A 19,836-nucleotide genomic window follows, 5' to 3' on the forward strand; every position below is an offset into this window, starting at 1 on the left:
TATGGAAGAATTGAGCCACAATTCTCAATGAATTTAGCGAGGGTGAGAAATGTCAATTCAATGTACATTCTATGTCAATTCAATGAAAACAAATGAAGAAAAGAGACATGAAATATGTTTCCAAATTCTTACTTAGAAGAATTAGAATCAAATAATACAATATCTACATATGCCATGAGAGACATATGGAAAACCATGTTTTCGGATGATAAACTTCCAAATTGATTTGATATATACTATAAACCGGCAAATAAACAAATTGAGGTTAAAATATAACAAACCGGTCCGGTCTGATCGAACGGCTGATGTCATAAAACGTGGGGAATATTCGATTAAAATAACAAAGACTCCGTTACGGTCGTAAATAAGTGGTGTGAGAACCGAAAGTCAAAAACACGTCAATATTGGTGGGGGGGACGACCGTGCACGTGACCACACAGGAACTAAACCCGGACGTATTGCGCGAAAATTAAACCGGATTTGATAATCGGCGACTCGTCCGGCAACCCTTGTTTTGTTTTCGTCTCGGCGGATCGATTTTTCTTCGTCTGGGTTTGGTTGTCTTTTTATTTTCCTCTTCCTTGGCCAAAGAAAATCTTATCGTAGCTGTGAAAACCCTAGTTTCTAATCATCTCAATTCTCTCATTAACCTATCAATTTCGATAGGGTTTGATCAAGTATCCGATTTCATGGTTTGTATTTTCCGTTTAATAGTCTTTAAAGGTCTTGTCTTTTGGAATTTCAAGGGTTTTCGTTTCAGTAACTCCTTCTTTTTTTTCTGTTAATTTAGATCGGTTGCTGTATGGAGACTAATTGCTGGAGTTTAGGTTCGTGTGTTTTGAACTGAGCTTTTGGTTCTTGTTTGTGTCTGGTGTTGAAGACATGGATTTGGAAGCTAATTGTAAGGTATTATTGTCTGAAAGATCTATGGATGCTTGTTGGTTTATAATTTTTGTTGATTTGAACTTGTTATGAATGTGTTGATTGGTATATAGAGTGGATGTTTCAAAAAAGCTTTGCTTTTCCGTTTTGTTTATGATCTAGATTGTATTGCTGGGAGTAAAAAACGATCCTTTATCTCATAAGGGTTTTGGATTATGGTTCGTGGTTGCTGTTATTGAATTTAGTCTTGCTCTAGTTAAGCTTAACGTTGTGTTTTTGTTGTGGGTTGCAGGAAAAACTTTCATATTTTCGGATAAAAGAGCTCAAGGATGTGCTCACTCAGCTGGGACTTTCGAAACAGGGAAAGAAGCAGGTTAGTATCGTTCTCTAATCTTCCATTGGTCGTGATTATGTTTGTGATTGTTTTGGAATGATTATAGTAGAGAAGATGATGTTTTGGGTGATAATTATTGCTGTCTTGAGCTATATAGCAGTTTCCAAGATAAATCTAAGACATTACCTTGCAAAGAGTGTTATCTGTTTTATTCTTTCACCAAAAAATTTAACTTCTTTTTGAAATTTTCTTGTGCAGGAACTTGTCGACCGGATCTTGACCCTTCTTTCTGATGAACAAGGTTATATGAACCACTTGCTTTTGTTTATTCACGTTTTGGTGTATTAAGAGTCACTGCTAGCTCTGCCATCTTCTTCTAATAAGCTTCCGTTTTCATTCCCTACTGACAGCTGCCAGGTTGTTGTCTAAAAAGAATACAGTGGCAAAGGAAGCAGTTGCCAAATTAGTGGACGATACATATAGGTGAGTGCTCGTTTCTTTCAATAGATTTCTTAGGAGATGCCATGCTTTTTGTGGCGGTTCTTTGTTACCATTAATTTTATATTGTGTTCCATAGGAAAATGCAAGTATCTGGGGCAAGTGATTTAGCATCAAAAGGACAAGTGAGTTCAGATACCAGTAATCTGAAAGTTAAGGGAGAGCCTGAAGACCCCTTCCAACCAGAAATTAAAGTTCGATGTGTTTGTGGAAACTCGCTAGAAACAGACTCAATGATACAGGTAATCTGGGATGAACTCACTGCGTTTATTCCTGTTTGAGCTGACTGTAGACAATTTCTTTGTATTTTATGGTCGATGGTGTGATGTATTTATCATTGATTACATTTGTGAAGTTTGGTGATACTTTCTGGCTGTAATTTTTGTTTTTTTTCTTCCGATTTCAGTGTGAGGATCCAAGATGCCATGTTTGGCAGCATGTTGGCTGTGTTATTCTCCCAGATAAGCCTATGGATGGGAATCCACCACTTCCGGAATCATTTTATTGTGAAATCTGCCGACTTACTCGAGCTGACCCGTATGTGTTTCAAGGATTTTACTTTTCCTGTCTGAGTTTAAGTTTGATATGTGATTGATTTTCCATCTGAGTTCCTCCCTCACTGCTTTATGATTCTTTCCTGCCATAACTGAAAAGAAAGACATATTTATACATTTGACATGCTTTGCATTCTAGTTTCTTTGCGTTTGATTGTTCTTCTTCTTCTAGTACTGTTTTCATAGTTGTCAATTTTCTTTTATATATTATTTCCTATCTTTACATTAGCACCTGTGGATATCCTATAGCATGATTATTCACGGTTTTCCTACATGGTTTCCTTGTTCAGATTTTGGGTTACAGTGGCACATCCACTCTCTCCAGTGAGGCTGACTGCAACGACTATCCCAAATGATGGGTAAGAATTTTATATTCTTGATATTGCTATTGCTTTGAACGAGTGTACTTTCAGTGCCATTATTGTGTGAATTGGTACTTTATAAGTCACTTTGACTTTAAATTTTCTACTTGGAACTGGTATAAGACATTCATTCTAGTTTCAAGAATGACAATTGTTTCCTGGCTATATGCATAGCACCTGCTGAAGAAATACTGTTACTGGCTTTTGTTTGTACTAATACTCCGATCCAAAACTTTTCAGTGCAAGCACAATGCAGAGTGTGGAGAGAACATTTCAAATCACAAGGGCAGACAAGGACCTTTTGGCCAAACCAGAGTACGATGTTCAGGTTGGGTTTTGTAAACTACATTTAATATGTCAAGGTGTATCTACCTATACGTTTCTAACTGGAAATCAATTTTGTTTAGGCTTGGTGTATGCTCTTGAATGATAAAGTTCTCTTTAGGATGCAGTGGCCTCAGTATGCTGATCTGCAGGTCAATGGTATGACAATGACATCGACCAGAGTTTTAGTCGGTTGAGCATTTCCTTTGAAACAGGGGAATGTTGTTTTATTTCATGTTGCATAAATTCCTGTGGGCACATTCCATTCACATTCACATTGTCTTTATTTGTCTGTTATTCTGATCATACTCAATAAGACTGTGTATGTTTCTGATGTGGGATTCATGATATATACCCTATCATTTCATAGGTGTGCCTGTACGTGCAATTAATCGACCTGGAGGACAGCTTTTGGGAGTCAACGGCCGCGACGATGGACCCATTGTGTGTTTTTTATCATCCCTTTTGAGTAGTAACCCTTTTGAATTACATATAGGAGTCAATCTCTCATACATTGAAAATCTAGCAATCAGTGATGTAAGTTTTAACCATTTCATTTTACTATTTTGGCAGATTACATCTTGTATTAGGGATGGAGTTAACAGAATATCCTTGAGTGGAGGTGACGTTCGGATTTTTTGTTTTGGGGTCAGACTTGTGAAGCGCAGGACTCTACAACAGGTACTGATAACATATATGCATAAGAAACATTCAAAGATTTGGTCGTATATGTGGTCAATGAAGAGTCCAAACATAAATGTTCAAAAAGGAACGAAATTAATATTCTGAATACAAAAAGAAAGAATAAATTATGTTGGCGTACCCAAGAAAGTAATTTTGTGGAAGTTACCTGTGGTTACACACTTACGTTAAACTATTCCCATGTTATTTCCCACTCCCACTAAATCTAGAAAAGTTAGTCAGATTTCAAATTTCACAGTCCTATTCTTCTTCCTATATTTCACGTATATGAGCCACTGAGCCTGGCCTTGTATGAGATTTGGTTACGGAAGTGTAGTCTGTCCTTGTGCTGCAACATTTATCCCTTTAATCAATATATTTATCACTTTTGTTGGTGTTCTTGTATACAGAGGAATTCATATTGTACGTTAATGATCTAATGATCTCCAAGTTGCTTATATATATACTCATTTTTGCATCTAGGTTCTAAATTTGATTCCAGAAGAGGGTAAAGGGGAGACTTTTGAAGATGCTCTTGCACGTGTCCGCCGATGCATTGGAGGTGGAGGTGGAGATGATAATGCCGACAGTGATAGTGACATTGAAGTTGTTGCTGATTTCTTCGGTGTCAATCTTCGGTGTCCTGTAAGTTACTAATAGCTCGTAGCCCAGTTTTTATACTTATCCTCTTCCTAGGGCTATCTTGCAGACTGAATTTTTTTTATTGTCTTTTCTGTTTGCGTCATTAGATGAGCGGTTCTAGGATAAAAGTTGCTGGGAGATTTTTACCCTGTGTGCACATGGGCTGTTTTGACCTTGATGTGTTTGTGGAGTTGAATCAACGTTCCAGAAAGGTAGGTCTACTATCCTTGTCTAGATATTGGGTTATGTCTCTTGTTTTCTGACTTTAGTTGTTCTGGGGTTTGTTAACATGCAGTGGCAGTGCCCTATTTGTCTGAAGAACTACTCAGTGGAGCATGTAATCGTCGATCCTTATTTTAACCGTATCACGTCTAAGGTATGTATTCTTATGGGAATTCAAGAATTCTTAAAATCTTTGTATCTACGCTTTTATTCAGTAGTTGTCTTCCTGCACGACAGATGAAGCATTGTGATGAAGAGGTGACTGAAATTGAAGTGAAACCTGATGGTTCTTGGCGTGTAAAGTTCAAAAGAGAGAGTGAGCGAAGGGAACTGGGGGAACTCTCACAGTGGCATGCACCTGATGGTAGCCTTTGCCCCTCTGCTGTTGATATTAAACGGAAGATGGAAATGTTACCGGTTAAGCAAGAAGGTTACTCAGATGGTCCAGCCCCGCTAAAACTTGGAATAAGGAAGAATCGTAATGGCATTTGGGAAGTTAGCAAACCTAATACAAATGGATTATCTTCCAGTAATAGGCAAGAAAAGGTTGGGTATCAGGAGAAGAATATTATACCAATGAGTAGTAGTGCTACTGGAAGTGGTAGGGATGGTGATGATGCAAGCGTAAACCAGGATGCTATTGGAACTTTTGACTTTGTAGCCAACGGCATGGAACTTGATTCCATTTCCATGAATGTTGATTCAGGTTATAACTTTCCTGACAGAAACCAATCTGGCGAGGGTGGAAATAATGAAGTCATCGTTCTGAGTGATTCTGATGACGAGAATGATTTAGTGATCACTCCAGGGCCTGCATACAGTGGTTGTCAAACAGATGGTGGACTTACTTTTCCACTGAACCCTCCTGGAATAATTAACTCATATAATGAGGACCCACACAGCATAGCTGGGGGAAGTTCAGGCTTAGGTCTTTTCAATGATGATGATGAATTTGATACGCCCCTTTGGTCATTTCCTTCTGAAACTCCAGAAGCCCCTGGGTTCCAACTATTTAGATCTGATGCTGACGTTTCAGGAGGTTTAGTTGGTTTGCATCATCATAGTCCACTAAACTGTTCTCCTGAAATAAATGGAGGTTATACCATGGCTCCTGAGACATCAATGGCATCTGTTCCTGTGGTTCCTGGCTCTACTGGCCGATCTGAAGCAAACGATGGCCTAGTTGACAATCCTCTTGCATTTGGTAGAGACGATCCCTCACTTCAAATATTTTTGCCAACAAAACCAGATGCTTCAGCTCAGTCGGGTTTTAAAAACCAAGCTGATATGTCAAATGGTCTCCGTAGTGAAGACTGGATCTCGCTTAGGCTAGGCGATAGCGCCTCTGGGAATCATGGAGATCCTGCAACTACAAACGGGATTAACTCAAGCCATCAGATGTCTACGAGGGAAGGTTCTATGGATACTACAACAGAGACTGGTTTGTTCCCTGTCTGAGACTAATGCTTTCCTGAAAACATCAAAGGGACCTAAAAATGTGGACCATGTTCTTGATGTTGCATTACCTTTTTCATCACTTTACTAAGCTGCTAGCTAGGTCTTATAAACAACTGAAGAAGAAATATCTGTTTTAGTTTCTATGTGGCGTATTTTGTCTTTGAATATGCTACTTTATATATGTCCATAGTCCATGTGGTATACTTACTGACTATTACTGCGTATTTGCAGCGTCGTTGCTTCTGGGTATGAATGACAGTAGACAAGACAAGGCAAAGAAGCAAAGATCAGATAATCCATTTTCATTTCCTCGCCAGAAGCGTTCTGTAAGACCTCGGATGTACCTCTCCATTGACTCGGATTCTGAGTAATATTCTTCCTGATTTGTCTGTTCTGTTGTGTCTCTCTTGGGATGATTCGGTGTTCCTTTTGATTCTTAACGCTATGCACAGAACAATGAACAGGATCATCAGACAAGACACCGGAGTTTAAACAAGATTTGCATAATTCTCTGTGCAGGCAAGAATTGAACCGGTATTGATATTTTCACTTGTATGATGTTGTTGACTCTCTCTTCAATATCGGTTCAGAATCTTGGCCTTGTCTGCTACACTGCAGGATGTAATTTGCAAAGCGAAGCACTGGCTGATTTAGTTTCTCTGATAGAAAAGAAAAGTGGGCACAGTGGTTCCGATTTAATTAGTAGTTTGTATACTCGAAATAGGTTTTTTTTGTGTGGACGATGATAAAATTACTTCGAAGCCAGGAGCTATAGAGAGATATAGCAATGTAAATTATGGGCTCCAAATTTTATTTATTAATTAGAAAAATTCAGCTCTTCTCCTCCATTGCAAATTGTGTTGCATGTGATTAACTTCATGGTTATGGTCAAAGCCAGAAGCCCAGAAGCATTATACTTCTCTGCCAAAGACAAAGAAGACAACAGTACTACATGATGCTCGTTTAAGGATATAACAACTGTTATAAGCTTAATCCTTGCGGACAATCCAATCCAATCCTTTCGTTGTTCATCCTGGACAAGTGTGCTCGTTGTATTCTGTTTATGTGCAAAATGATGTGGTTCGTGGTGTGTTAGACCAAGTCCAGCAATGGTTTTTAGTGGGTTTTTATGTTAGATTTCTAAGTAAAATGGGCCCAACAGAAAGAAAAACAGAACAATCCATTTAGGAGCGTTCCTAAAATTGGGTTTTTCGCGACCCAATAGAAACCCATACGTGGCTTCACTTTATTGGGTAAAAGTTTTGACTCAAAAAAAACAAAAAAAACACATTCTTCTTCCTTCTCATTTCTTCGTGTTCCGACAGAGACTCCAATTGGAATCGAAAAACAAACTCGGTTCTTTTGATTTGGAGAAGTTTCTGTTCCCGATTCCTCCGCCGATCACAATCACGGCGAGTCCTCATCCTTCTGATTCCGGTGGTGATGGTTCGAACTCGAAGTCTTCTTCCGACGACGAGTTTGTTAGCTTGGACTCTTCCACTTCTGGCTTCTGTTCTTCTTCCGGTAAGTTTTTTGATCTTATGCAATTTTTGGTACTTAATCTTATTTCAAGAAATTGAAGCTCAAGATTGTTTGATTGATTGGGAAAATTTGCATAAATGTAGGATTGGATAAATTTGTAAGTGTTGTTAGGTTCTGCATTTTGCAATAGATCGTTGATTGAGAAGCTGTTAAAAATCATTAGATGATGTGGTCTTCAAGTTTTTTTTGAAAAAGATCAGATCCGTTTCGTTGAAAAAGATGCAAAATTCTGTTCAGTTGTATGTGCGAGTGAGCTTCATTTTTAAAAAGTTTTTGATTCTCTCTAGTTAACTTAAAAGTATCGACATGGGTTATTGATTCAATCACGTAATGATTCTCATACAATACATTCTGTATTTTATCATGTAATGATTCAATCACGTAATGATTCTGTAGTTAACATAATGCAAGGTACAAAGGTGGTTGTTGTCAGTTTCAGTTTCAGTTTCAGGAAATGGATTCTCTTGTGTTGCCGTTGTTTTTACGCAGGAGTGACAAACACTTGGTCAGATTGAGATTTATGGCATTGGTTCTGATGTTGAGATGCTTAGAGAAGCTGTTTTGAAGAATGGAGGTGGGTGGCACGGGCATGGGTGGGTTGGTGATGGAAAATGGATTGTAAAGAAAGGTAATGTTAGCTCAACAGGAAGATGTTTGAGCTGCAGTGAGCAGTTAGCTTGTGTAGATACCAATGAGGTAGAAACACAGAAGTTTGTGGATTCTTTGGTGGCTTTGGCTATGGAAAGGAAGGCAAAAATGAATTCATGTGAGTCAGATGTGGTCTTCAGCGAGTTTCAGGTTAGAGAAAGAATTGATGATTCCTTGATTCTCTTAGCTTGCTTATAATAAGTCTTGGACATTAAATATTAATGAAAGTTTACTTTTTGTTTAGTTAACTTTGATAAGCATTTAGAGATAGGTATAGTGCTTGGAGTTTCTACTGCGAATTGTCATCAATCTTGAGTATTCAAATGTCGATATTTATTGAATGTTGCTATCTTATTTGGCAGGACTGGCTTGAGAAACATGGAGATTACGAAGCTATAGTAGATGGAGCAAATATTGGGCTCTACCAACAAAATTTTGTAGATGGCAGTTTCAGTCTTTCACAGGTTCTCCCATCTATTTTATGTATAAAAATATCAACAAATTTTCTTTTTTTTCATTTTTTTTTTTGTTTTAGAAACCCACTTAAGTATTCCACCAATGGACCACCAAATCTTTAAAAACTCTAAAAAAATCTCTAAACTACAAAACTATCCAAATTTATTAATAAAAAATACATAGAAACTTTATTTAGAAACTAATCACTGGACTTGCTCTTAGTCCCATGATTTTAGAGAGACTAGCCTTTGAGGTTAATGTGGGAAACTTTTGTTCCTATAGCAGTTCCTTATGTTCGAATGTCATGTATCATATCATATGATTGGTTTATTCATTCCAAAGAATGATTTCGTGAGGTTTTGTTTTTGTATCAAAATATTGATTTTCCGTGGTATATTTAACGCATTTTTATTTTCAAGATCAATCAATTAATTTATGCTTTTAAATTTACAATAAATCAAAGTACATCATTTATTATTTTCAAGATAAGTGGAGCAAAAAGCAACTTGAGATTAACTTTTTAAAAGATATAGCACAAAAATAATTAATCAAAATATATAATTTATAATTTTCTAAATCTTGGTGAAAAACTCAGGAATTCATTATTTTAGGGAGTAATAATATAAAATATTGTATGATTTTCTTCTATATGATTTATTAATTATTTTAATTGGAATTGCATCTCGGCAATGACACAACGATGATTCTAGCAAATACCGCTAGGTTATTAGTCATGGTCTAAAGACTTCAATATTTTATATTATTTTTTTACATTTTATTTGATTAAACTAAAACCATTTGTATTTTTATTTTACATACTAATAAATATGTTACCAAAGAGTATAAAAGGTCTTTCAATTATGTGTATATATTAGTGAATTTTTCTAATCCTTTGGCAGTTTTCTATAAATAATATTTCTTAAAGTACGCAAATATGTTTATATAGCAAACAGTTCTCAAAAATATCACACTTAAGTTTGATCTTTCAAAAATACTACTTAAGTTTTTGGTTTTCCAAAAATATCACAAAACTAAATTAAATTTTCAACTTTCAAATCCTAACCTTAAACACTAAAATCCTACCCTTAAAAACTACACCCTAAATCTAAAATAGGTAACCCAAACCTAAAATTTTAAATTTTGAACTCTTGGACATCAATTTGTTGTTTTGTGGTATTTTTGAAAAACAAATTTTTTTTGGTAGTATCTTTGAAATATTAAACTAATAGTGACATTTTTGGCAACAAAACTTAAAAAATGTGGTATTTTGAAGAATTTATCTTATATAACAAATATACAAATTAATAATTACTGCAAAAGTAGTTTGTCTCGTCTAAATTTTATGGATTATATTTGTAGAAAATTATTGTTTCCTTTTTTAAATTATTTGGTATATTAACTATTTAAAAGTTTCATAAATAAGAATTTTAAGATATTTAGTTCAATCACATATTTCTAAAGATCTCATATATATTTATTATTTTATGATATCAGTATAACTATATTTACCATAATATTTATAACTCTAAAATCAATTTCAGAAAATATACCAATTAACTATCAAAAATAATAAGTTAACAAAAATCATTGTACCTCAGATAAAACTTTAATACTGTAATCAATACTGAAAGTTTTTAAGATTAATCAATTCTATCTAGTTCAGTATTATGATAAGATTCTTTTAAAGATCACTATTTTATGCATACTTTAATAAACATGCCCGTATTATATTATCATCGGTAAAATAATTTTAATTGGAGATATTATCTGAAACAACTACCATTTCACTATTTTTGGATGACATTTACATTCTACATAGATAAGTTGAATATTTCATATTAATTACTATATAATTGATATTTTGTGTAATTTAAGAGAATCTGGCTTCAAATTATCAAAAAATAATAAAGTCATTCAAATAATTTTTATCAATCCATCAAATGAGATAGGGGAGCTATAAATATTATTGGAAATAAGATATCACCATTTTATCATAAATATATGTTATTATCAGTAACAAATTTATCGCCAATAACAATAGAGGAATGTATTCCATTATTATTTTAAAAACAGAGTTAGTAAGTAATGTAACGGCATATATCTATTGTCAATTTATCAGAAATAATAATGAATTTGGAATGGTCTTCATATTCTATATAACGGTCCAAACAAAATAATTCTATCTTAAAGCTCTCAAAATTATAGTGTTATCTCATGGTATCCGTTTTTGACGATTTTCATTTTTTCTGTATTTATCACATAAATAACTAAGTTTTCTATATTCATAAAGGAACATTATTTAGTGCAAAATTCATAAACTCATTTCATCCGATAAACAATATATCGAATGTTTTTCCTTGAATCTAATCTTTTATAATATACTCTCTTAAAATAAATATATAAATAAACTATTTTTAGATGATAATTACATCATATAAAGGTTAGTGTGTATATATATATAAAGAGAGAAGGATATATGTGTATGGAACACAAAGAAATAGTTCATAGTCATGCCGGGCTTAATCATATATATATCTCAAACCTATCACAATTGTGGCCGAGTTGCTAGAATCACATAACAATTTTATCATAAATATTTTTCATTAGTGATAACAAATCAATCGCTAATAACGTAAGAAAAATATGTTCTATCTAAAAAGTAGCAAAGAATATGATTGCATAAATAATGTAACGGAGTATATTTGTTACAACAATTGCTAAAAAAATCATACAATCATTTTATCATAAATAGTTTTCATTATCGATAATAGATCAATCACCAATAACGAGAGAATACATAAGAAGACCCTTTAACAAAAAAAAACGAGAGAATACATGTTTTACTTTAGAAAATAGCGACAAATAATTTCAGATAACAATATAACGATTTTTTAATATATTAAAATATGAGATTAAGTTTAGAATATTAAACAATTAACGAAAATGATGTATCAGTAAATCAAAAACATATTGACCATATTACGCTTGTTACTTGTTAGTAATTTTTTTTACGCCGCCATTTTTGTTGCTATATTTAAAAAAAATATTCCAATAATATTACTATTAGATATGAAAAGATCACTACTAATTAAAGGTGGATCTTTCTGGCAGATTTGGATACATTGTACAAATGAAATGAGAAGATAATAGTCAAATAAATTTGTATTGCATACCATATATTGATTGAATATTAAGATTATGAAATGTTACAAAAATAGTAAAATTCAAATTCAAATAAAAATATAATAAATCAAAGTTGAAATTTACTCATAGACAACTCAAATATTAATTATTTGGTTTGTAATATTCTGCTATAAATACATGAGCATTTTCATTCTACAAACACCAATCCTATATTTTAGCTTCTCAAATATCACTAAAAATGGTGAAAAAAAGCAAAGGTCGTCAAAAAATAGAGATGGTCAAAATGAAAAATGAAAGTAACCTTCAAGTTACTTTTTCAAAAAGAAGATCTGGACTTTTCAAAAAGGCTAGTGAGCTTTGCACACTTTGTGGTGCAGAAGTGGCCATAGTTGTGTTCTCACCTGGTCGAAAAGTCTTTTCTTTTGGTCATCCAAATGTTGATTCTGTAATTGATCGATTCATAAACAATAACCCTCTACCTCCTCACCAACACAACAACATGCAACTTAGAGAAACTCGTCGAAATTCGATTGTTCAGGATCTGAATAATCATCTTACTCAGGTAATCTTACTCTTATTTTTAAGTATGATTAAAACAAAATAGTGTTTTCTATGAATCATAAAACCCAAATTTCTATGGTTAAATTCTTTTTTTATTTAATATATATAAGTAAAAGTTTTCGCAGGTGAATAAATAATATATAAAAAACATTAGACAGTCTTTTTCTCCATAACTAGAATAGATTTATATCCTAATAGTATGTTAGATAAAAATGCCGATGAAATGTTATAGAATCATATGGTATGAAAATTAATAATATTATTGGTGTTTTTATTTGTATATATATTTGCAGGTGTTGAGTCAATTAGAAACAGAGAAAAAGAAGTACGACGAGTTAAAGAAAATAAGAGAAAAGACAAAAGCCCTTGGGAATTGGTGGGAAGATCCCGTTGAGGAACTTGCGTTATCTCAACTCGAGGGGTTCAAAGGTAATCTTGAAAATTTGAAGAAAGTAGTTACAGTCGAAGCTTCCAGATTTTTTCAGGCAAATGTTCCAAACTTCTATGTGGGAAGTTCTAGTAATAATGCTGCTTTTGGGATTGATGATGGTAGTCATATCAACCCTGATATGGATCTCTTTAGCCAAAGAAGAATGATGGACATAAATGCCTTCAACTACAACCAGAACCAAATTCACCCTAATCATGCATTACCACCCTTTGGAAACAATGCTTATGGTATTAATGAAGGGTTTGTTCCAGAATACAATGTGAACTTCAGACCAGAGTATAACCCAAACCAAAACCAAATCCAAAACCAAAATCAAGTTCAAATCCAAATCCAAAACCAGAGTTTTAAGAGAGAAAACATCTCTGAATATGAACATCATCATGGTTATCCTCCCCAGTCTAGATCTGATTACTATTAACCCTTTGTTGTGTGATCCAACTTAAGTCTCTAGACAAAAAGTTGTGTGTTTAGGTTATCTTTATTTCTTCTTATTTATGTTTCTACATGTGTTGTTGTTGTTTTTCTTGTTCTTGTTTAAGTATTATGTTGTATTGTGTTGTTTCATTTCAAAATTATGTTATTGCTATATATAAATTATATGTGTCGGAAACAAATGCATTACGCCTCTGAAAATACTAGTCTGCCATGGTTACGTTTACGCATTTTGGGCAATTGCAGAATTTTAAACACAGAAAGGTAATAATCATAATCAATCATGTACTATTTTAAAATAAATTTGCAAAAAAGCATAATGAAAATTTCTGTGTGCACCATTTTTCAACTAAAATAGTACATACATTATCCCACATATTTTGGTACATTGTAAAAAATGAAATGACAGCATTACAATGGCTTTCCCTCTAATTTCATTCCTTATAATGATGAAATACAGATATTGTGAAATATTCCTAAAATGATAAAAATCTAATTCTAATATAGAAAATATAATAAAATTAATGTTAAATTTAAGGAAAATATAATAAAATTAAGGTTAACTTTTAGTTGAAAAAAAGGCTAAATCTATGTCACATCATTCTATTTAATTAATCCGTGCAGTATACTCTAATATTTATTTTCCTTAAAAAAGATTAAATCATCATCAAATATCTAGTATGTATTAGATATCAATCTAAAAATAAATAAAAAAATTGTAAGAACAATACAAGAGTATCCACATATGTAAGAACTTAAGAAATGAAATTTTCAAAATCAAGCAAAATACTTCAAAACTAATATATATATTGTAATTTTGAAAACCTTAAAATCCAATGGCATGCTTTACACATCCCATAAACTCACATATCTCTCGAGTAAAACGGTACACATGAGACATCCATGGAGACCAGAAGAAACACAAACAAACACATAAATGGATTCAAAGACAAAGATAAAGTTGAAGTTCTTTTGTGAGCAAAACACACTTTAAAACATAGGAAATAAGCTTCTTTATGGGTATCAAACCCTAGTGATTGTAGGAGAAGAATCAGGCTGGCTCACAGAAGATGACTTTGATGCTTCCATCATGAGAGCAGCTTGCTCTAAACAACTCTTGTTATCGTCATTCGCATTCTCCACTTCCTCTTTCGTGTATAAGTGTATCTTCCACACCACATTGCAGAAATCACTATCCATAGCAGAAAGCCAATTTCAAGTTAGGAGAAAAGAAGTTGTGATTGACCTTTAGAAGGTATGTATAAAGAACTTACTGCCATGGATCATCGCCAACGACCATCATATCGTTCTCACTATCAGTATATAAGATCCTCCATCCTTTTTCAGGATCCCTGAGAAGCCCTTCCATGTTGAACAGCCGTTCAAGCTCCATAAGGAGATCATCATACCCGTTAAGTCGCGACAAATCAATAGCTCTCCCCACTTGGCTTCCTTGCTTGTGAACCTTTTGATAACAATTCAACACAAGAACTGATTAGAAGAGACATCTAAAACTGCAACTCAAAGTAGCCAAAGAGATGATAAAGAAAACGTTTTACCTTTGTACAGATTCTTTTGCTCGAGCTTTGCGGCTTAGATGCAGGTGTCTCCACTGGTAAGGAGAATCCGAAAAGTTTACATCCTGATGAAGCATTCATATTCAACTCACTGCCTTTCTGTTTTCCCATCATATCAATCTTGAATGGCAAATCAGCTGTAACATTATTTGGTAGGCCACCTTCATTTTGTGCATCAAACTTTCTAGTCTCTTCACCAAAGTTTATTGCACGTGAAGGGGGACCCGAGGATTGGTTTCCCGCATTGTATGGATTCTGATACGGAACATGAGTGCTCCTAATCCCATGCAAAGCTAGCGGATAGTAACTTGACTTGTTGGCTTGGTAAGCAAAGGGATTAGGAGCAGCAGCTGGACTGAAACCAGCAAATTGCGGGAATGATTTAAGCGAGCAAATTTCTTGACCTTGCAAGACCCTTGGAAACCTATCCAGGTCCATAACACCTGAACAAGCTGGGTTCACGCCAGTAGCATCTACAAACTCACCAAATCGATCCTTGACTCTACTCGACACAAGAACTGGATTTGCATGAGACTGCATCGCAAAATCCAGTATCCGGCGGTTCATAACATCAAACCCCTGTGAGGGTGATGCAGAACCTATATTTTCTTGACCTTGCAAGACCTTAGAGGGTCTAACCGACTCCTCAAAGTCCAAAAAACCACCCCTTTCTGCTGCAACCAAGAACAGTTATCAATAATATACTGATGAAAATTGAGAACTGTTTGCAAAAGCATATACTCCAAAGAGAAGAGAGGTCTATATAATTTACTTGTTATGGGGTTTCCGGGTGGGGTAGTATCCAGTAAACCTGCCCATGGCCTTTTAGGCCTTGGAGATGACTGAATGCTCAAGTGTGGGAGAGAAACCGAGGGATCAATCTCCCAAGGTGAAACTCTTTCTTGATGATCACTCACAAAAGACTCATCCCATCGCACCTGCCAAACAAATGTGAAAGATTTAGATATCAATCTTCGAAAATGAAAAGTCTTCTACACGTTAATAGACAGATACTCCAAAAAGATGAGAGGACGCACCAACAAGCACCTCCATTTAGAGTTTGGCCACCTATACGGGTCCAAGTCACAGACTCCAGTCACTACACCAGCGCATCTGCAAGAAAGATCGAATATAAATTCTCGTCCAACAATATTAGCTACACAACACAGAGAAAGAAGCAAGAAAGAAACAATACCTTCTCTCAGGAGAATCGTCCATTTCAAATCGCATTCTAAATCTTGTGCCTATGCAAACAGGACTCCTGATGCTTGTGATATACTTCTCATAAGGAATCACAAACTCTGCATGCGTCGCTCTGTATATAAATCCACAAATCAACATTATAGTTCTTTATTTCTTACTGAACCTAGTTAAGAATCATTACGAATGGCAGCTTTTCATTTTTATCTCACCGTGGACTGTAGAACACATGAAACATGCTTTTTGTAGATACAGCATTAGCCACAAGAGACAGAATGTTTGAACATGAATTCTTCTCAATGATTGAGTCAGGAAGTCCATTTCTTGGCCGTGCTGCTCTTCTGATTCCTAATCTCAGCTCTCCTCCTTCGTCTCTATAAACGCCGATATTAGTAATGAATGTAAACATTATTGGATCAAGGGCTTCAAACCACCAAAGCAGAGGGAAACACCATGAATCTACATCACCATTTGATAAACTGAAATCTTACGATTACCTCAGAAAGAGAACCGCATCACCAGAGACGAGATTCTTTTGACTGACAAAGATACTCCAACCAGTGGTGAGTAGATGCCTCCTTGGTTGACCTATATTAAAAAGAGACAGAACTAAACATTTTGGTTTCACTGACGAAGAAAAAAGAAACGAATAATAACAAACTCAAAACCACCTCTATAGATATGGCGAAACTTCCACTCTACTCCATGGAGGTCCTTTGCAATGAGCTCTTGAGATGGCCTCTGTTGTTTGTAGTCCTAACACCAGTGGAAAATTCACAAATAAGGCTTATAACAAGAAGATAAAACCTCTCCTTAAAAAAAAAAATAAGGAAATGAGATATAGAGAATTATACAAGAGGAGCAAAACAATCTTCAGCGGCTCTTCTAGGTACAGAGAAGCCTCCATGTGTGCTTGTGTCAGACGCTGTTAAGGTTTTACAGAACATATGAGGTGTCCGCTTGACGGATGAGCTTCCGTTCCTCTCTTCCTCCCCTCCTAACTCCTTGACCTCTTTCCCCTCCCCATTTAGCATCGAAAACTATAAAAACCAAGAAGTTACTTCAGCATCTTAACATCACAGAGATTATAAATGAAACTCAACAAGACCAACGGTTTCAGTGATTCCTCTGATCCTGTTAAACCAATGATGAGTTTGAGTCACTTAGAGAACAAACAAGATTATTCACAATCTCTTTAAACCGTAGCATCTAAAATCACACCTAGAATCTGGAATTACACTAGTGATATCAAAAATCAATTGAATTGTCAAAAAAGCAACAAGTTTGAGTAAAAGAGAGTACCTCTTGAAGTGGAAGCAGAGTGACTTGAGTGTAGACCTCATCGGTGTCCTTATTAGCCTTTTGTTTCCCCAAAAGAAGGAACCAAGTTTGCAAACAATTACCACAATTAGAGAAAGAAAACAGAACTTGTTCAAGAATAGTAAAATAGAACACAAAAGGAATGTTCTTTATTTGGGTAGAGTGATACAGACAGACTTACAAGCAACTGGACATTAACCACCCTGCAGACGATTTGGGGATTAAGGTCAAATTTGGGGATTTCAAGAGGAGACGAATATGAAACCATAGCATCTTGCTCCAAATGACCTTGAGGGAAATAGACAACTACATTGCCTTTCTTGGGAAGACAAGTGAGAGGACCAGCACAAGCATGCCAAAGCTCAGAGTAAATGGAAGATGCAGAGCCTGTAGAAGATGATGACGATGATGATCCGGAAGAGCATGAAGAAGAAGAAGATGGTGAAATTCCAAGCCTACCCTTGTCAATTCTTGTTCCTCCTCCTACTCCTACTCCTACATCATCATTCTCCTCCTCTTCCACCTCCGCAATCTCAGTATTCAAGTCAAATTCCATTGAAAAAGCTTCTCTTTTAAGAGCAAAAGGAGACAAGAAGAAAACAAAAAGTTTCTATTTTTAATCAGATTACAACAAAACAAGTAAAACCCATCAAAGGAAAGTTTGCAAAATTCGAGCTTTGAAGTGACAGAATTCGGAATTCCTCTCCTTTTTCAGCTAAATTTCACAAAGAAGAGGCAAACTTAGCTATTGACGGGAAAGATGAGTCATAAGTGTGGAATAACGAATCAGAGACAGAGAGAGAAGAAGAGAGAGGAAGGAGGAATCAAATGAGAACAAGGGTTTCAGAGAAGGATTCTTCTTCCTCCATTTGCAGGTACTGAGAAGAGGGAGCACAAGGAACAGACATAGACTAAAATTTGCAGATTGGAAAAAAATATACTTTTTAAAGAGCAAAAAAAAAACAATTTAGTGGAAAGAGAGAGAGAGAGAGAAAGAGAGGGAGAGATAAGCGGGGGAGACAAAGCCAAGACAGAACAGAACCCACACCTACACTCTCCCTTTCTCCTTCTTCTTCTTCTTCCTCTTCTTCTCTCTTTTTTGTTTTTGTTTCCCAATAAAGACTTATTTATTCACATGAAATTTTATATATAAAAACTATATTTGTGTCAATATACACACGTTTACACAAAATAAAAGTTTTCACTTTTTTGCTAATTATTACCGTTTTTGATTTTCGTCCTTTTTGTTGAAAGAAGAAATGTTAAAAGTTTAATTAGGTGCTAATAAGACTAATTCAATCCATTGTCTAGATTGTTTTCTTCAAAATCAACTGTTTTTTAAATACGTCAAACCATCGATGAATCAATCGTTTAATTATTCATACTAGACTATTCACTCAAAATGAACCATCAAAGTTTATATGCATCTATTGGATTTATGGTATTACGAAATTGACGTAACCCTTTGTTTTTCTCATTCACACCATAATTTTCTTTAACTTGTGTGAGTTGTGAGGAATAAAAACCGCAAATTGATTAGCTTTTTCTTTGCATACTCTTACAAAGGAAACAGTATCTCTTTGGAATCTTTCTTTGTTCTTTCTTTTTTTATGTTATGAATTTTTATTTGTTTTCGATTTATTAGAAAAAATGCTTTTTCATTGCGTTGTTAAGAGCCAACCAACCGGCTAAAGACAGAAGAGTAGGCTCCTTTCGATTTTGTAACAAAAGCACTTTTTCTCTCTTTTTCTGAGACAAACAATATGAAAATCAGCATTTTGTTATTGATTAACTAAAGTACTGTCTGTGTTTAAAAACCTAATCAACTAAAAAAAACTTTCAGCGGTCTGTAATATAAAATTTATACTTCAATAACCACACCGACTCTTTCAGTAAAATAAAACTACTCAAATACTTACTACTTATTGGATAAATATCTTCAAATGGGTTTAGTAAAAATAAATAAAATATATTTGATGGTCCAAATGATTGCTTCATAATTTGAAAACATTTATATATACATTTTTGCAGTCATTTTAGCAAATAAATCTTAGAGTTGAACTTATTTACAACCCAATGCCATTAGCATTAAATCTTTTTTTCAAAATAATTAATTTTACTTTAAATTTTTAATTTAAATTGTCAATCACATTATCAATCAAATTTAATCCAAACAAACTTCACATCAATCCCTTAAAATTAGCATAAACGTATTTTATTAACAAAATTTTTTGTTTAAATAAATATTGTTCTTACTAAATATTTTTTGTTTAAATAAACAAATCATGTATTTGAACTTATTTACAATGTCATGCTACTGACATTAATTATTTAGGCATGAAAATATTTATTTAAAGATTTAAATCTTTTAAATTTTGCTTTTAGAGTTATTATATCATTTACCTAAAAGGCAAAAAATATTAATTTTTTAAATATTATTATTTGTATATTTAAACTTCATAAAACATTATTAATATTTGAATTTATAAAAAGTTTAATCTATCAAAAATAATTAACATCATTATATAATATATAAAGTTTAAAAAAA

The 19,836-nt window shown here is 34.2% G+C and overlaps 4 protein-coding genes across 13 annotated transcripts, besides 1 other annotated feature; 3 read left to right on the plus strand and 1 right to left on the minus strand.

The window, feature by feature from the left end:
• The first annotated feature begins 360 nt into the window (after positions 1 to 360).
• SIZ1 (DNA-binding protein with MIZ/SP-RING zinc finger, PHD-finger and SAP domain-containing protein) lies at positions 361 to 6,814 on the plus strand. Of its 6 annotated transcripts, NM_001125993.1 has the most exons (19): positions 547 to 692; positions 791 to 906; positions 1,175 to 1,255; positions 1,475 to 1,517; positions 1,627 to 1,699; positions 1,794 to 1,956; positions 2,121 to 2,251; positions 2,559 to 2,627; positions 2,871 to 2,958; positions 3,038 to 3,113; positions 3,325 to 3,398; positions 3,528 to 3,635; positions 4,119 to 4,280; positions 4,385 to 4,489; positions 4,573 to 4,653; positions 4,737 to 5,940; positions 6,189 to 6,324; positions 6,410 to 6,491; positions 6,576 to 6,795. In NM_001125993.1, exons 2-18 carry the CDS (start codon positions 883 to 885, stop codon positions 6,447 to 6,449), a joined length of 2,658 nt encoding a protein of 885 aa, NP_001119465.1. In that variant the 5' UTR covers positions 547 to 692; positions 791 to 882; the 3' UTR covers positions 6,450 to 6,491; positions 6,576 to 6,795. The 6 variants fall into 6 exon arrangements, with proteins under 6 accessions (NP_200849.2, NP_974969.1, NP_001332003.1 ...); NM_203240.3 differs by having other exon boundaries at positions 418 to 692; positions 6,410 to 6,805; NM_001345415.1 differs by having other exon boundaries at positions 517 to 692; positions 6,189 to 6,491; positions 6,576 to 6,804.
• Positions 6,815 to 7,205: 391 nt separating this feature from the next.
• On the plus strand, positions 7,206 to 9,026 carry AT5G60430 (antiporter/ drug transporter; the record flags this gene model as incomplete). Of its 4 annotated transcripts, none has more annotated exons than NM_125436.4 (3): positions 7,206 to 7,481; positions 7,896 to 8,297; positions 8,510 to 9,026. In NM_125436.4, exons 2-3 carry the CDS (start codon positions 8,043 to 8,045, stop codon positions 8,723 to 8,725), a joined length of 471 nt encoding a protein of 156 aa, NP_200851.1. In that variant the 5' UTR covers positions 7,206 to 7,481; positions 7,896 to 8,042. The 4 variants fall into 4 exon arrangements, with proteins under 4 accessions (NP_200851.1, NP_001032110.1, NP_001332091.1 ...); NM_001037033.3 differs by having other exon boundaries at positions 7,989 to 8,297; NM_001345417.1 differs by having other exon boundaries at positions 7,265 to 7,481; positions 7,919 to 8,297; positions 8,510 to 8,725.
• Positions 9,027 to 11,037: 2,011 nt separating this feature from the next.
• On the plus strand, positions 11,038 to 13,373 carry AGL62 (AGAMOUS-like 62). The gene is made up of 2 exons (NM_125437.5): positions 11,038 to 12,309; positions 12,602 to 13,373. The coding sequence occupies exons 1-2, from the start codon at positions 11,986 to 11,988 to the stop codon at positions 13,175 to 13,177; spliced, it is 900 nt and encodes a 299-aa protein (NP_200852.1). The 5' UTR covers positions 11,038 to 11,985; the 3' UTR covers positions 13,178 to 13,373.
• A 538-nt stretch (positions 13,374 to 13,911) lies between these two features.
• Positions 13,912 to 18,441, minus strand: ARF4 (auxin response factor 4). 2 transcript variants are annotated; one of them, NM_001345418.1, is made up of 13 exons: positions 17,748 to 18,441; positions 17,470 to 17,675; positions 17,271 to 17,327; positions 16,823 to 17,008; positions 16,640 to 16,724; positions 16,466 to 16,556; positions 16,181 to 16,342; positions 15,964 to 16,083; positions 15,806 to 15,881; positions 15,541 to 15,706; positions 14,751 to 15,439; positions 14,466 to 14,656; positions 13,912 to 14,383 (listed from the first exon to the last, which is right to left on the minus strand). In NM_001345418.1, the coding sequence occupies exons 1-13, from the start codon at positions 17,842 to 17,844 to the stop codon at positions 14,215 to 14,217; spliced, it is 2,295 nt and encodes a 764-aa protein (NP_001331788.1). In that variant the 5' UTR covers positions 17,845 to 18,441; the 3' UTR covers positions 13,912 to 14,214. The 2 variants fall into 2 exon arrangements, with proteins under 2 accessions (NP_001331788.1, NP_200853.1); NM_125438.4 differs by having other exon boundaries at positions 17,470 to 18,441.
• Positions 18,113 to 18,196: a sequence feature (AT5G60450.uORF1).
• Positions 18,442 to 19,836: the final 1,395 nt, after the last annotated feature.

The sequence above is a fragment of the Arabidopsis thaliana genome, chromosome 5 (genome assembly GCF_000001735.4).
Source record: "Arabidopsis thaliana chromosome 5, partial sequence".
Taxonomy (NCBI): Eukaryota; Viridiplantae; Streptophyta; class Magnoliopsida; order Brassicales; family Brassicaceae; genus Arabidopsis; species Arabidopsis thaliana.

Excerpts from the sequence above, each read along its gene's own strand:
- SIZ1 (NM_203240.3), top strand. The coding sequence starts at position 883 with ATGGATTTGGAAGCTAATTGTAAG. Across the intron at positions 1,256-1,474 it reads CGAAACAGGGAAAGAAGCAG|GAACTTGTCGACCGGATCTT; the intron begins GTTAGTATCGTT and ends TTTCTTGTGCAG. Across the intron at positions 2,959-3,037 it reads AACCAGAGTACGATGTTCAG|GCTTGGTGTATGCTCTTGAA; the intron begins GTTGGGTTTTGT and ends AATTTTGTTTAG.
- AGL62 (NM_125437.5), top strand. The coding sequence starts at position 11,986 with ATGGTGAAAAAAAGCAAAGGTCGTCAAAAAATAGAGATGGTCAAAATG. Across the intron at positions 12,310-12,601 it reads TGAATAATCATCTTACTCAG|GTGTTGAGTCAATTAGAAAC; the intron begins GTAATCTTACTC and ends ATATATTTGCAG.
- ARF4 (NM_125438.4), bottom strand. The coding sequence starts at position 17,844 with ATGGAATTTGACTTGAATACTGAGATTGCGGAGGTGGAAGAGGAGGAG. Across the intron at positions 16,725-16,822 it reads AAGATTGTTTTGCTCCTCTT|GACTACAAACAACAGAGGCC; the intron begins GTATAATTCTCT and ends CACTGGTGTTAG. Across the intron at positions 15,707-15,805 it reads CTAAATGGAGGTGCTTGTTG|GTGCGATGGGATGAGTCTTT; the intron begins GTGCGTCCTCTC and ends TTTGTTTGGCAG.